Consider the following 12,931-nt stretch of genomic DNA (forward strand, 5'->3'; position numbering starts at 1 on the left):
CAAAATCCTCATCCAGGCCCTTGTCTAGTTTAATACGTATTGGATAATTCAATATTATTGGATAATTCAATTGGGGTTTTTTTTATCAGGCGAACGTTAAAAGTGTGGTTCACATTACCAAGTCTGCTGAAACGACCCGCGCTCGCCTGCAGGGACAACTGCGCAACAAGGAAGCGGAGAACAATCGCCTGACTGTCCAGTTACGGGTAAACATCTTTTGCTGTATTAACATGAGGCTGTAGAGAAAAAAAAAGGGTTTTAAGATATTACGAAACATTTTTGTTCCTCTGTGTTTATAGTCCCTGGAGAGGACAGTAACAGAGCAGAAGCTGGAGATCGAGCAGCTGAAGGCATCCTTTGCCTCCCTGACTAAAAAGGCAGCACAGGATAAAGAATGTCTGAAGAAAGCAACTCGAGCCCAAAAACTGAGAGCAGAGAGATTTGAAATTGCTATAGAGAAATGCTACGCCCAGCTTAAGGAAAAGGTGTGACATGAAAACAAATTACAGTGGTTCCCAACCCTGGTCCTCAGGGACCCCTGCCCTGCATGTTTTAAATATGTCTCTGTTCCAGCATACCTGATTCAAATGAGGACTCCTCCTTTGCAATCAAGTTTTGCAGCATCCTTTTAATCATCCATTCTTTTCTGGTGTTATGCAACAAGGAGACACCTAAAACATGCAGGAAAGAGATCCCTGATGAACAGGGTTGGGAACTACAGTATTAGGAGCCTTAGTCCAAGTGAAAAAACTTATGGATGATGTTTTCACTCTCAGGATGCTGAACTAGCTAAAGCCCGCTCAGAAAAAGATTCCAGGAGACAGCAGAAGGAGCAGATGACTGATGAGAAAGAAAAACTTGTTGCTCACGTTAACCTTGTGAAAAGGTTTGTGCTGCACTCAATATTTCATGCCTGTAGGCTTTTACATGCACATAAGACAGCTATACTACAGTATACTGATAAATTATTCTATTTTTTTTTGTTCTCCAATGAAGTCAATTTGCAGATTTGAAGCTGAGGTTGCAGAAACAGAAGCACGAGCTAAGTGCAGCTAATGAAAGAATGGCAGAAAGGCTTGAAAAACTGATTGCGGAAAATGGAGACCTTACCGTCAGCAATGCAACACTCAAGGTAGAAAGAGTCACTTTTTTACTTTTTTTTTAAGTCTAAAGGAAATTTTCTATTAATTTATGGTTTATTACATATGAATGCAACACAACGGATTAGAATGACATTTAAAAAGACGAGACAGAAAAAGGTGCACAGGGTTAACCACAGCCAGATGAGGATGGAGAGGAGTTCAGCAGGTGCTGACAGTGTTTAAGGACTCACCATACACAAACATAGCTGCACCAGGGAGCTGCAGCTGACAGATCCCTGGTGTTAGTTTTTACTATAGAAAATGTGTTTACAGCTTTGGCACTCAGTAGTAGCTCATTTTGCATTCATTATAGCAACAGCGCTGCGTGACATGGAGGAGCAGGCTGTGGGTCTGCTGAGATGTTAAAGGAGTCCAGGTTGTTTTAATACCAGGCCTCATCCAGTCTGCATCATCTGATCTACTATCTCTGACCTTCATCTTTACAAGATACAGTTGACCCTGTGTGGGTTTGATTTTGTTGATAGAAACACTAAAATCACTTTCATCTTAAAAGTGTTTTTTGCCTCACTGGACGAATCTGCAGCCCCGATCTTTTTAGTCTTTTTCAAGCATTTTCTGATGTTTTCTCTGGTTCAGGAGACCTAACACAATGGGTATAACAGTCGTAGCCCATTTCCTGGATACAACTGGTTTGGGTAACTTCTTATGCACTGACTCCACCTAAAGCCCACACCATCTTAATCCTCCTAAATTTTTTAAATGAGCCTTTTTCTCAACTCTCCATATTTTATGTAGCAGTGTCCCGATACATCTTTTTAATTTCCGTTACGGAAGCGATATTGCAGCTTCGAGAATTGGCAGATACTGATATTGACCCGATACGACATAATATTAGCATATAATATAATATTAGCATGAATCATACCAGCTTTTATTACTTATTTTATACTGTAGCATGTTAGAAAAGGATTGTTTAAGGAATATCGCTAAATAAAATCAGATGTTAGTTTTTTGTAATCTAATATCAGATTGGGACATCCCTAATATATGGTTGTCAATAAGTAATTTCTGCACAACTGTCTGCATTAAAGTCCATTATATTTCCCATAATTATGTAGACTTCTTTTGGGATCATGAAATAAAAAATTTTTTTTGTAAATTTCTTTTAATCCTTTCTTTTTGTAATAATCAGTTTTATATTAAATTGGGAAATTGGGACTTTAAAAGCTGTAAGTCAATCATATTTATCAATGAGTGTAACCAATGTGCACAATTTTCTCCTCTTGTTTTGAATTACAATAAATTACATTTTATTTCTCAATGTGATTTTATAGCATTTTTAAGCCCATGCATTAGTTCTGCTCCCGAAATGATATTTATTTATGCATGATTGCAGGCGTCTGTAGCTCGGTTGGAGGAGCAGCTTGCTGATTGTGAGTCGGCGCTCATTGAGGAGAAAACTACTTCTCTAGAGAGGAAACGTGAAGCAGAACAATGCCAGTATGAGGTCTGTATTCTTTAGTATAACTCCAGTTCTGACGAGACCTGATGATGAGGTTTAAAACTGATTCAAGTATCTTCAATCATAAAACAGGATAAAAGGTGCAAGGTTATCACTATACAGTATCACACCAAAAATATAAGTAATAATAAGTCTTTCGGTTTATTAGTTAGTGTATTAATGTTCAATAACCTGATCCCTGCAGCGCATTGAACTTTATCAATCTACCACTATTTGCTTTTCACACTGTCTTTGAATTTTTTTTAAAGCATCAGTGTGTAAGGTTTACTCTCATCTAGTGGTACGCTAAATGAATTACAAACAACTCTGGTGGGTTGTTGTTATGTGTACTAACTACTACAGAAGTGTAGAGTTTACCATAAAGGTGACAATGTCATCATCCTGCACAAGTTGAACTATTCTGTTAAGCAATAAGGTACAGAGCGTTACAATATTCAGTTTTTTTGCTTGTTTTTTATTTTTTATCTATCTAAATTAATTACCACTCTGTCCTCTGAGGTTTTGATACCAAGCTAATGCCAGTTGCTTTGGTCACCTGCTGGTATGATGTCTGTGAAGAATAACAGCAGGTGATGGATGTAGAAACAGAGCTCGTTCACTGTAGGCTAACAAATAAACTAGCTGTCTCTGCACTGAATTAACAAACCTGCAACACTCTGTCTGTTCTCTGAAGCTCCACTCCCTCTGAGTTATCTCTCTTGCAACATACAGTATTTGGTGACCCATGGGGGCACTATGTGTTTCACCACAGACTTCTGTAGGTTTAGGTATTAGTTTTGTGACCTTAGGTTATGATTCTGTTTTTCTTTTTAGAGTATCTGCAACAGCATGCACCAGTAAATGATGGATCACAGATTGTGTTGTAACACCTGTTTAAAGCCACGTCGACAGACTCCTCTCTTTTAGTAATCAATTTTTTCCTTTGCTTTGTTACTTTCTCACTGGAAAAAAAAAAAGTATGGAAGATCCTCCATTTCAACTGAAAACAGCAAGTAGAATGATCTCTAGTCATATTTGCTTCCTTCACCGACAACACATCTTCATATACAGATATAACTTGCAGTGCTAACACGTACCGGTATGTCCCGTTTCAGCTACCATAATCAAAGATGGTGATGCAAAATGGCATCTTTTACCAGGTTCACTGCCACCCATGTGTTTATTTAGAAAAAATACATAAATCAAAGGTCCCATATTATGCAAATTTCACATTATAAACATTTTGTAACAGCTATTTGTGTCTGGTTGTCATGACTACAGGTTGTGGGGGCGTTGCCTTTGGGAGGGCAGAGGGTAAAAAGCCAAATCAGCTCATCCAGAGGAAGGCTGAATAAGGAGATTTTTTTGGTACATGCTGTCCGCCTAATCTGAGAATCATTTTCCTGCACAAATGACAAAAACAGCCTCTAAGGGTCTCATTTTTAATATTTTTTTATTTCAAATATAGTATAATATTGGACCTTTAAGCAATGGGAAGTTTCATTTTTTTTAATGTGATCATTATTATGTTTAAATGGGGATTCTGTTTCTGCGGAGGACTCTAACAATCTTGGCTTGAGTTCTGGAAGAACAGAGCGCTGCAAGAGTCTGCATACTAGAGGCACTAACGTGGTTTTTCCAAACAGTATCGGGGCTTAGAGAACATCCACTACTCCTTTGCACTGTAGGAAATGTTATTATTGATTACAGCTAATTAAAGGATCCAATTTATATCCTTGAATTTTTTTTTTCTAAAAATGGGGAAATCACAGCCTAATCAGCACACAGCTTTCAGCTGGTGTTGTTTTGTGTGTGAAATTAAAACTGCTAATAAAATCCAACTAAATTAATGTTGTTTTTTTTTACTTAAATAACCACAATGTCATACAAGCAGATAAAAAAAGGAATGAAGCTATCATGTTAAAGACTAACCAGTTTCTCTTTTTATAGGTAGCAGAACTTAGAGCTGAGATTGAAACCATTCGAATGAAACATTCTGATCTTTTGAGGGAAACTGAAAAGAGAAGAGGGGGAAAAGGAACCGAAGTTCAGATGGTAAATGCATCTCCATCTTTTATTCCCCTAATATCTTCATCTCCACACCTCTTTCCTTGTGGCTGATAAATTACCCGTCAACAAGATGTAAAAAAAAAAAAAAAAAAAAAACTTTAATTATGCATTTTGACAACTTAACTTGGCATAACCCTGTTCAGTCTGAGTCGCAATAACTGAGAGCTTTGAAGCTTAAAGGCTTTTTTATTCTGTGCCTTCTTTATTTCTTGCGCTGCACCCGTTCTGGAGCCCAGGTGAGGCAGGAGCTGCAGGGGCATGTAGAGGAGCTGAAGGTTTACCCTCAGTTACTGAGTGAAGCTGAGCAGAGTCTCTTTCATTGTCAGGAGAACCTGCAGAGCTTGGAGAGAAAGTGCTCAGAAAAGTCAGAGTCGGTTAAGCATCTGCAGTTGAAGGTGTGCAATGCTAACTGTTCTCATCAGCACATGCATGTAAAACCCATTTCCCCACATTAGACCACTAGGTGGCAGTACGCCCTCTATGTCTCCTGGTGTGTTTTACCTCCAGATCTTGTGGGTTACTGTGGTTGCAGTGAAGAAATGTGTTTTGTTGAAGCATATATACTGATTCCCACCTCTGTATATGTTTGTCTGTATTTTTGTGCTGTGAGTTGTTACACACTTACATTGTGTTTAGCATCATAATAAATAATTAATTTTCAATGGATTCCTCTGCATCTAAGAAATTATTATTCTGATGTGCAGATGGAGAGTCAAGCTAAACAGTTGAGTTCATCTGTAGAGATGAGAGAGTCGGTTCGTGAAGCCAATCTGAAAGTGCAAGAAAAAGTCAATTCGCTCCAAAGGTAAGGCTCACAGAAAACCACCCTCTGCTGTTCTGCTCAGATTAGAATAGAGTATCATTAAATCAAAAAGCTGAGCTACCTCCTCAGCATAGAGTCAGGCTCTACCGAACTCTGCTGATGATCCAGTTATTTGTTTCAGGTGTGTCGAAGCAGAAACGCATCTAAAAGTTGTGGGAAACCTTCACTTTGTTAGTTTAGTTAGTGTTATGGGATATCAATCATTTCTGTTTTTAGAAAAATGGACCTGCTGCAGCAGGAGAACCTGGAGTTGGTCCGGAAGCTGGCAGCTCAGGAAGAGGCTCTTAACTACAGCAACCGGCAGCTGGATCAGCGCTCCTCAGAGTGTCAGGCTTTAAACCGGCAGCTGGAAGCAGCTTTGTCAGATGTCAGAGAGCAGGTAACCCTAAGCTGGCCAACAGCAGCACACTTTGGAAACATTTTACATCATAGAATAAATAAAAAAAATCAACAATCCATGCCATATAAATGCTTTATTTGTCTAACATAGAAAAACTAGAACACATTGGATTTTGTTTTTCAGGTGAACAAAGTAAAAAGTCAAGCCTCCTCCAGAGAAGAGACTCTTCAGACTAAAATCCTGGAGCTGCAAGCTGAGAAGAGCAGAATGGATAATGAACTGAGGCTTCTCCGTCAAAGCAAGCAAACGGTGAGCATCACTTTACTAAAACATCCTTTTTTTTGCAAATGATAAGATGTGAGAGTGAACTGCTGCTTGTCTGTCATCGACCTGCAGGCAGAAAAGCAGTTTGAGGTACGACTGAAGGACCTGCAGCTCAGTCTGGATCAATCAGAGAGCAACAACAGAAGCATTCAGAACTACGTAGATTTCCTCAAAAATTCTTACAAGACAATGTTTGATGACGGGCTGCAAACATCAGCTTTGGGATCATCTTATTTTTTTAGATGATGAAAGCTTGAATTAGTAAAGTTTTCTAAGTAATTATTTATTTTAAATATGACTCAAGCAAGAAAAATGTCATCTCAGGTCCAAACTCTTGGTGCTACTTTTGTAGATGTGACCGTAAACCAGCTGCAGCAGAAACAATTATCCTCATCTGTGAGCTCTGATAATATTGCTGATTTCCCTCTTCTTTTTTAAGGGCACATGTTTAGATAAAAAAAAAAAACATTTGAGTTTATTTGGAAAATATTAAATTTAAGACCTATAAAGGTGGTATTTGGTGAATTTTCTTTACAACCCAAGAGTTGATTGATGATTTTTGCTGTCTATACTCTACACATGATGGTGCTCCAGCTAAAATGTCGATCATCTGTAAAGCTTGAATACTTTCTGCTTTCCCCATGTGGGATATTTGAATACCACATTATTCTTTACATTTCTATATTTGAGTCTTAGCTCATGAGATCCTAGAAACTTCAGTGAACATTAATACTTTTACCTGGAAGCAGGTTCCTGAGTTTACCTTTCATCTTGTCAGAGATCCCCTGCCTCCATGCAATCATTACTAGGTAGTCTTTGCTCTCTGTGGACTCTGCTTTATGATTTTTTATGTTTTCCTCCCTGAGGGCAGATTCCATTTTCTTATTAATTTTAAAGCTAAAAACCTTTGAAAATCGACACAGACCATGGGTATTGTTTTATTATAAGGGTAGAACCAGGTGGGATTATATGAAATAAATCTTCTAGGTGAAGCTCTGCCTTTTTAAAAGATTATGAAATATCCTAGCTTTCTTACAAATAAAAGAAAAAGGCTCATACGTGCAGTAAAGATTTTCCTACTTTTATCATTCATAATGTATTACCGTAGTCATGTCAAATGTAATCAGTTCTGCAGTTTTGTTTTTAAGTTTACAATTTTGCAAAGAAGTTTACAGTTCATTAAGCACTGTTATTATGTCTGAAACGTATTAAAACATCAACAGTGACGCATTAAGCGTTTACATGGTGATGTTAGGAATTTACTTTTTTGTTTTTAACCCTATAAATCTGCTCCTCTGATGTTTGGACAAAAAAAATGTTTTAAAGATATTCTATGAGTGTGGAACCAATAGTGTATTTTTGTTTTTTGTTTGTTTTTTTGTAGTTATTCGTGTTGATGATGCGATGCATATTTTATGTTTCCGTCATTTAAATCTCAGCTGGTATGAGATCAATCAAGCTGTAAATTAAATGTTCAGTTGTCAAGATCATGCTGTCTTTTTGCAAATACAACTACTGAATAAGTTTTGACTTTGGGATATTTCCCCCAAATATAAAATCCAATTGCTGGTAAGTGAAGAATTTTTTGTCTTTTTTTTTTTTTTGTAAAAAAACAAAAAAAAGTGAATTACTGGGTTTTTATTTTGTACTGTTACTGTTGGTTGTGATGCCATACCTTTTTAAATGGTGATTAGTTGTCCTGTAGATCTCTTTAAAAGTCTAAATATTTTTTACAGATACATTTTAAAATAAGAAGAGCCCGTAAGAATCTGATTGGATCATTAATTACTGTTCAAGTTAATCTTATCCTATTTTGTACATGTTGTACCTCTTGTTTGTGGCACATAAATATGAACAATAATTTAATGTGGGATTGTTAGTTGTTTTTGGCAGTGCTGTATTTAGGAAACGGAAAAAATGTTGGGAGGCGATTTAGTGTTGTCTTCCACTGACAATGATATGCATTTCTTGAACATTTAACCTTATAGATGTTTAGGGTTCATAATTGTTACCACCATGTGAGCCACAGCAGGAAAAATAATCAGGTTTACATTGCAGGTTCAGGAACATCTATGTCTTTATAGATGCAGATTACTCTGATTTTTCTGATGTAGCTTATTTCCTAATGTAAACTTTTATTTAAAAACCGGGATTTGCATTCTTCCTAACCTTGGCAAGGATTTAACTTAACACAATACCAGTGGTCTTCAGGGAAGTGGCCACTTTTAACACGTTTAAGGTTCATGTGAGGAAGTAGCTCGTTGATCACCCATCCTATCAGCACTAACTCAATGAATTCCTGCATGTTTGATTAATTTTTTTATTATAACATAATGCAATTGAGTGTTATATTCAATCCAATACAAAACTACTTTATTCTGAATTTCCCCAAAAGGGAAATTCATATTGTGTGGATTTTAACTTAAAACTTGTGTTTAGAATGACTGTTAACATCTGGATGGAAAGATAGCTGCTAAGGCTAATTCTTATACTTTTATAGAAATATTAATTAATGTACATTCTCTGCCAAATAAACTGATAAATTAAAATAAAATTAACTGCTATAAATAATTTTAACTGAGCTGTACGAGGAATACATTCATAGGCCACTTCATTGAGTGTGATTGTGTTGTGGCTTGTTGACGCAACCTGAAATGACTGAACAGCAGATCAGCAGAATGAGTTACCAACATGTTGCTTGGTCCCTGCAGTCCTGCTTCCAGCTGCAACATTCAGATGGTCGAATTGTTTTGAGGCTTCAAGCTGTAAGATCTCTCACACCTTTGAAATGTGGCAGATCACAGCATTTGTGTACTTCATGTATGTGAAGCCAATAGACCTCAAGCAACTGAACTGTATGACATTCGGTCAATGTGAACCAATGATGAATTTTTGCAGGACTGGAACCAAAAAGGTGACTCTGATCGATACCAACCAGTGACCCTGTGAGCCACAAGTTCCAGCTTCACTTCTAGTTTTTCTTGTTTGGCTGCTTGATTTTTAAGTTCGATTAATTGTAGCAACAGCTTATTACCTGTGAGATTAAGCTAACTTTCCTGTCTTTTTGCAGGCTACAAACAAACACGGTACTTTTGAAGGAAATATGTGCACCATGTAGGACTAACAGTGTTTACAACATCATGTGAGGGCATCTGTAACACGCTGATAAGTTACACTGTTGGCACATGATGTGAGAAAGTCAAATTTACATGACTGTATTAAATAGAACAATGATGCACCTGTACAGCCTGTTAGTTATTAACAATGATACCTTGGATGATATCACTGTCAGCTTGTTTGAGGAAAGGCCTCTGAGCAGAACACTCCCCCCCCCCTTTTCTTTATGCTTAAAAGCAACCAAACTAAGTGGGTAAAAAAACATATTGTTAACAGTTATGTTATGTTTATTTATAGTGGCACAATAAAATTATAAGTCTACATTTTTAGGCAGGTTTAAAAAAAATAACAAGAAGCAGCTAGAACAACAAATAGGCAAAAATAGAGTTGTGAGAAAAAGACTTTCATAACATGAAAGAAGCAAATTACAAGGCTCCAGTGCCATAAAGCAAATTCTGATCATTTTTCCACTTGAATTAGGATCCCTATTCACAGTTGTAGTTTCTGCATGCCATTAAAGCGTCCATAGAGACTGTGTCTGTTACTGCTCCCCTCAATGCAGTCGAAATCACACCAGCAAGACTCAGTCATCACCACCTTCCTCCTTCCAGTTTTGCATTTGAAACTGACAGATAGAGTCTGGGTCCTGTGAGGACGGCAGCATCGCCTGTCTGAGCAGGACCCACAGTGTTTTAGTTGGAATGACTTCAGACTATGACAGCCACCGAATGACATCCGAACCTCATGAAAGGCCTTTCCTTGGTTGTTACAGTTTTCAGCACTCTGTGAGACAAAAAGTTGGAAACTTGTGGAAATAGTAGAGGGGATACGACCTTAAACCAAATCGCCGATGTTAGGGGAGTACCTTTGTTGGGAGTTTTTTTGCAGGAATGGATCTCACAGGTCTGAGTTTCAGTCACTAGTTTGCACTCAGTGTTGTTGTTAGTCATCCTGGAGGAGATTCCGGGACCACAGGATTTGGAGCAGGGTGACCAGGCTGTGGTCTGAAGCTTACATTGGGATACTTTTGCACTCTTGCTCCTCTTTGTATGATTCCTGGAAGCTGAAAATAACCATTTTTAATTAAATCTGACTCATACTTGGGTACTTTAACAATGCAACAGGAAAGAACAATGCATATCAGTGATCACCTCTTAATTCTCCTCTCCGAACATAACCACGCTCATAGATTTTTGAAAAGTCTTTTTCAGATGCATCATTATTATACTTTTGTCTGTGCTTCCTTGTCAGAGACCTTCCTGTGTTTGCATCCTTGAGGCAGATGAGCCGTTCACAGCACTTTCCTTTCGCTTTAACTTTCTTCCATTTGGCACAGCCCACCTCATACATTGAAAGGTCACGGTTGCAAAGCGAGGCACATCTGATGTATCCATCCGTGCAGGTACATCGATATTTGCAGTTTGTCTGGAAGGTCTCTCCATTCTGATATATTCTGCTGTTGAACTCACAGCTTCTCCCATCCAGTTTAGCTGTTGAAAAGAAATCAGAGAACATGCATGTTTAGGAGAAAAATACATTTTAACTAGACAGTGAGGAGAGCAGAAGACATCATACCTCGACAGATGCCCTGGGCTGCATCAGATCCACCCCCAAAATTGCACTCTAGTCCCTTCGCAGAGTCACAGGGTCGAGTTCTGCTGCAGTCCTCGTTGAGCTGCCTTGCACAGACCTTACAACATCCACAGCTGTCGAGCATGAGAGCCACCCCTGCTGCACATACAGGGACATCAGGAGGACACTGGCAGGCTGTGGGGCATGAAGCTGACACCTGACATGAGAGAGTAAATTGTTCTAAAAAATATATAGGTACCAAAAATCAGGAAAAAGACAGAAATTGGCTCCTCACCAGAGTAACGCAAAAGATCACAGCAGCAAAGAACTTCCACATCTTCACAAAACCGTCTCTACAGATCAGAATTGGCAAAACTGCCAGTGAGCTCTCCCTTCCAGACTTGATCCCTTTTATCAAACAGATCTGATGTACGTGAACGCTGAAGAGATGTTCCTAAACTATGAGAGGAATGCTTCCCTGTGCGTCCTGCCATGAGCTCGGCTGCAGAAGGTCTCCCCCTCCCTCCAAGTTTGCCAAGAGCCATCCTGCTGGAGCGCTCCCTTCAAATTAACCTTTTAAACTCTGCTTCAGATTGATAAAAGACTAAATGGAATATGCTTCATTGCATCAGAACTTCATAAATATGGAAGCCTTGTTTAAATTTGAATTGATTTTAATAACATTATCCATTTTTTTTTTCAGTTTTGCAAAACATGTGGTTTGTTGGATGTTACAATAAACCAACATCATCCTCCAAAGAGGAATTCTGTTATGTAATTATGGTAAATTGATGCTGCGGATTATTTTAGACAAAAATTGCATAAACATACACTGCAAAAAATTGAAATCTAAGTAAAAAAATTTTTTTCTTGAAGTAAGTGCATTTGGTCTTGAGTTAAGCAGATAAGTTAGACACTTTTCCAATGGAATAAAACAATTTACATTAAAATAAGAAAAAAAAAACAATTATGTTGTCTTATTACAAGTGCATAATATCTAATTACCTTATTTTAAAAGTAAAACTACTCACTCCATTGGTAGATCATTCACCTACTCAAATTAAAGGTAAATACACTTATTTTAATAATTTTTTACCCTTTTAGATTTTTTGCTGTTTATACAAATCTACATTTGTCTATGATGTATCTTTGCATACTGAGACTTTCAAAATTATCCAAACACCCTAACTCCACATTTTGCCACAAATCTGGCTTTATTTAAAATAATGCAAGATTAGGGGATCCGGTATGTCTTAAATAAATTTGCGCTTGTGTCTTTCCCACAGCATTATGCTGCCACCACCATGTTTCATTATGCAGATGCTGTGCTCCTGTTGATGTGAGATGAGACTTCTTATGACCTTCTCATTACAGTGACTTTCTTTGAGTCATTCCTCCATCAACGCCACATTTTTTTTACCAGTTGGTTAGTTGGCTCTTGGTTAGTTCCCAGCTTGCCTGTCAGTTTACCTGGATCTACATATGTATCTTGCTGTGGTTGCGGTTGTGCTAAATCCTTCTCATGCTGTTTTGAATTCAAGATTATGGATCAAAGAGTGGTAGACAAAATGTCAAATGTTGACAAAACAGTTTATGATACTGTTTGTTCTCTAATGTTAATGGCACTTTCCATATGATTAAAGTCATTTACACTTTCTAAAATGAGGTAAACAAAATGAGGCTTATCTCAGGACATATTATGGATTTTGCAGGCTGCCAGCATAAATCTCTCTTATTGGAATCTCTGCTATGGCTAGTTGGTATTAATAAGTCAACCAAAGCATCTATTATCTATTATTTACTACTCCCACTCCTGCATGGGGATCCCCCCACCCCGGTGAGGTTACATGGAGGAAGATACCTTCATGGTGTGGAATAAATTACACAAATATTTGTACCTTCATTTTGTTTGGAAACTGCATGGATGATTGTTTTTCCTGATCTGCAGCACATACTTTATAAAGTTATCTTTGGGAAATCTGTTGTTATTAACATATTGAATTTTCTACCTACAACCATGGGTGAGCCCAGGAGGCTGATGGAACAGTAGCTGCCAGTAGAAACCATAATCTGAACATGAA

At 37.8% G+C, this 12,931-nt stretch overlaps 2 protein-coding genes across 4 annotated transcripts in view; one reads left to right on the plus strand and one right to left on the minus strand.

The window, feature by feature from the left end:
- The window catches only part of odf2l (outer dense fiber of sperm tails 2-like), an 11,061-nt gene extending 2,433 nt beyond the window's left edge, over positions 1-8,628 (plus strand). For both annotated transcript variants that reach the window (XM_015369853.1, XM_015369852.1), the window contains exons 7-16: positions 90-206; positions 300-485; positions 777-886; positions 997-1,132; positions 2,500-2,610; positions 4,555-4,659; positions 5,379-5,479; positions 5,714-5,876; positions 6,021-6,146; positions 6,234-8,628. In XM_015369853.1, the coding sequence (XP_015225339.1) occupies positions 90-206; positions 300-485; positions 777-886; positions 997-1,132; positions 2,500-2,610; positions 4,555-4,659; positions 5,379-5,479; positions 5,714-5,876; positions 6,021-6,146; positions 6,234-6,407 (1,329 nt within the window). In that variant the 3' untranslated portion in view covers positions 6,408-8,628. The remainder of the gene's footprint in view (positions 1-89; positions 207-299; positions 486-776; positions 887-996; positions 1,133-2,499; positions 2,611-4,554; positions 4,660-5,378; positions 5,480-5,713; positions 5,877-6,020; positions 6,147-6,233) is intronic.
- Positions 8,629-9,580: 952 nt separating this feature from the next.
- Positions 9,581-11,342, minus strand: LOC107081696 (protein CYR61-like). Of its 2 annotated transcripts, XM_015369891.1 has the most exons (5): positions 11,146-11,342; positions 10,854-11,067; positions 10,430-10,768; positions 10,144-10,341; positions 9,581-10,061 (listed from the first exon to the last, which is right to left on the minus strand). In XM_015369891.1, exons 1-5 carry the CDS (start codon positions 11,185-11,187, stop codon positions 10,054-10,056), a joined length of 801 nt encoding a protein of 266 aa, XP_015225377.1. In that variant the 5' UTR covers positions 11,188-11,342; the 3' UTR covers positions 9,581-10,053. The 2 variants fall into 2 exon arrangements, with proteins under 2 accessions (XP_015225377.1, XP_015225376.1); XM_015369890.1 differs by having other exon boundaries at positions 9,581-10,341.
- Between the last annotated feature and the right edge of the window lie 1,589 nt (positions 11,343-12,931).

Source organism: Cyprinodon variegatus, unplaced genomic scaffold (assembly GCF_000732505.1).
Source record: "Cyprinodon variegatus isolate N-32 unplaced genomic scaffold, C_variegatus-1.0 Scaffold39, whole genome shotgun sequence".
Classification (NCBI taxonomy): domain Eukaryota; kingdom Metazoa; phylum Chordata; class Actinopteri; order Cyprinodontiformes; family Cyprinodontidae; genus Cyprinodon; species Cyprinodon variegatus.

Coding starts and splice junctions, on each gene's coding strand:
- LOC107081696 (XM_015369890.1), bottom strand. CDS start 11,187: ATGTGGAAGTTCTTTGCTGCTGTGATCTTTTGCGTTACTCTG. Junction 11,068..11,145: donor TGATCTTTTGCGTTACTCTG/GTGAGGAGCCAA, acceptor CTCTCATGTCAG/GTGTCAGCTTCATGCCCCAC. Junction 10,769..10,853: donor AGCCCAGGGCATCTGTCGAG/GTATGATGTCTT, acceptor TCTTTTCAACAG/CTAAACTGGATGGGAGAAGC.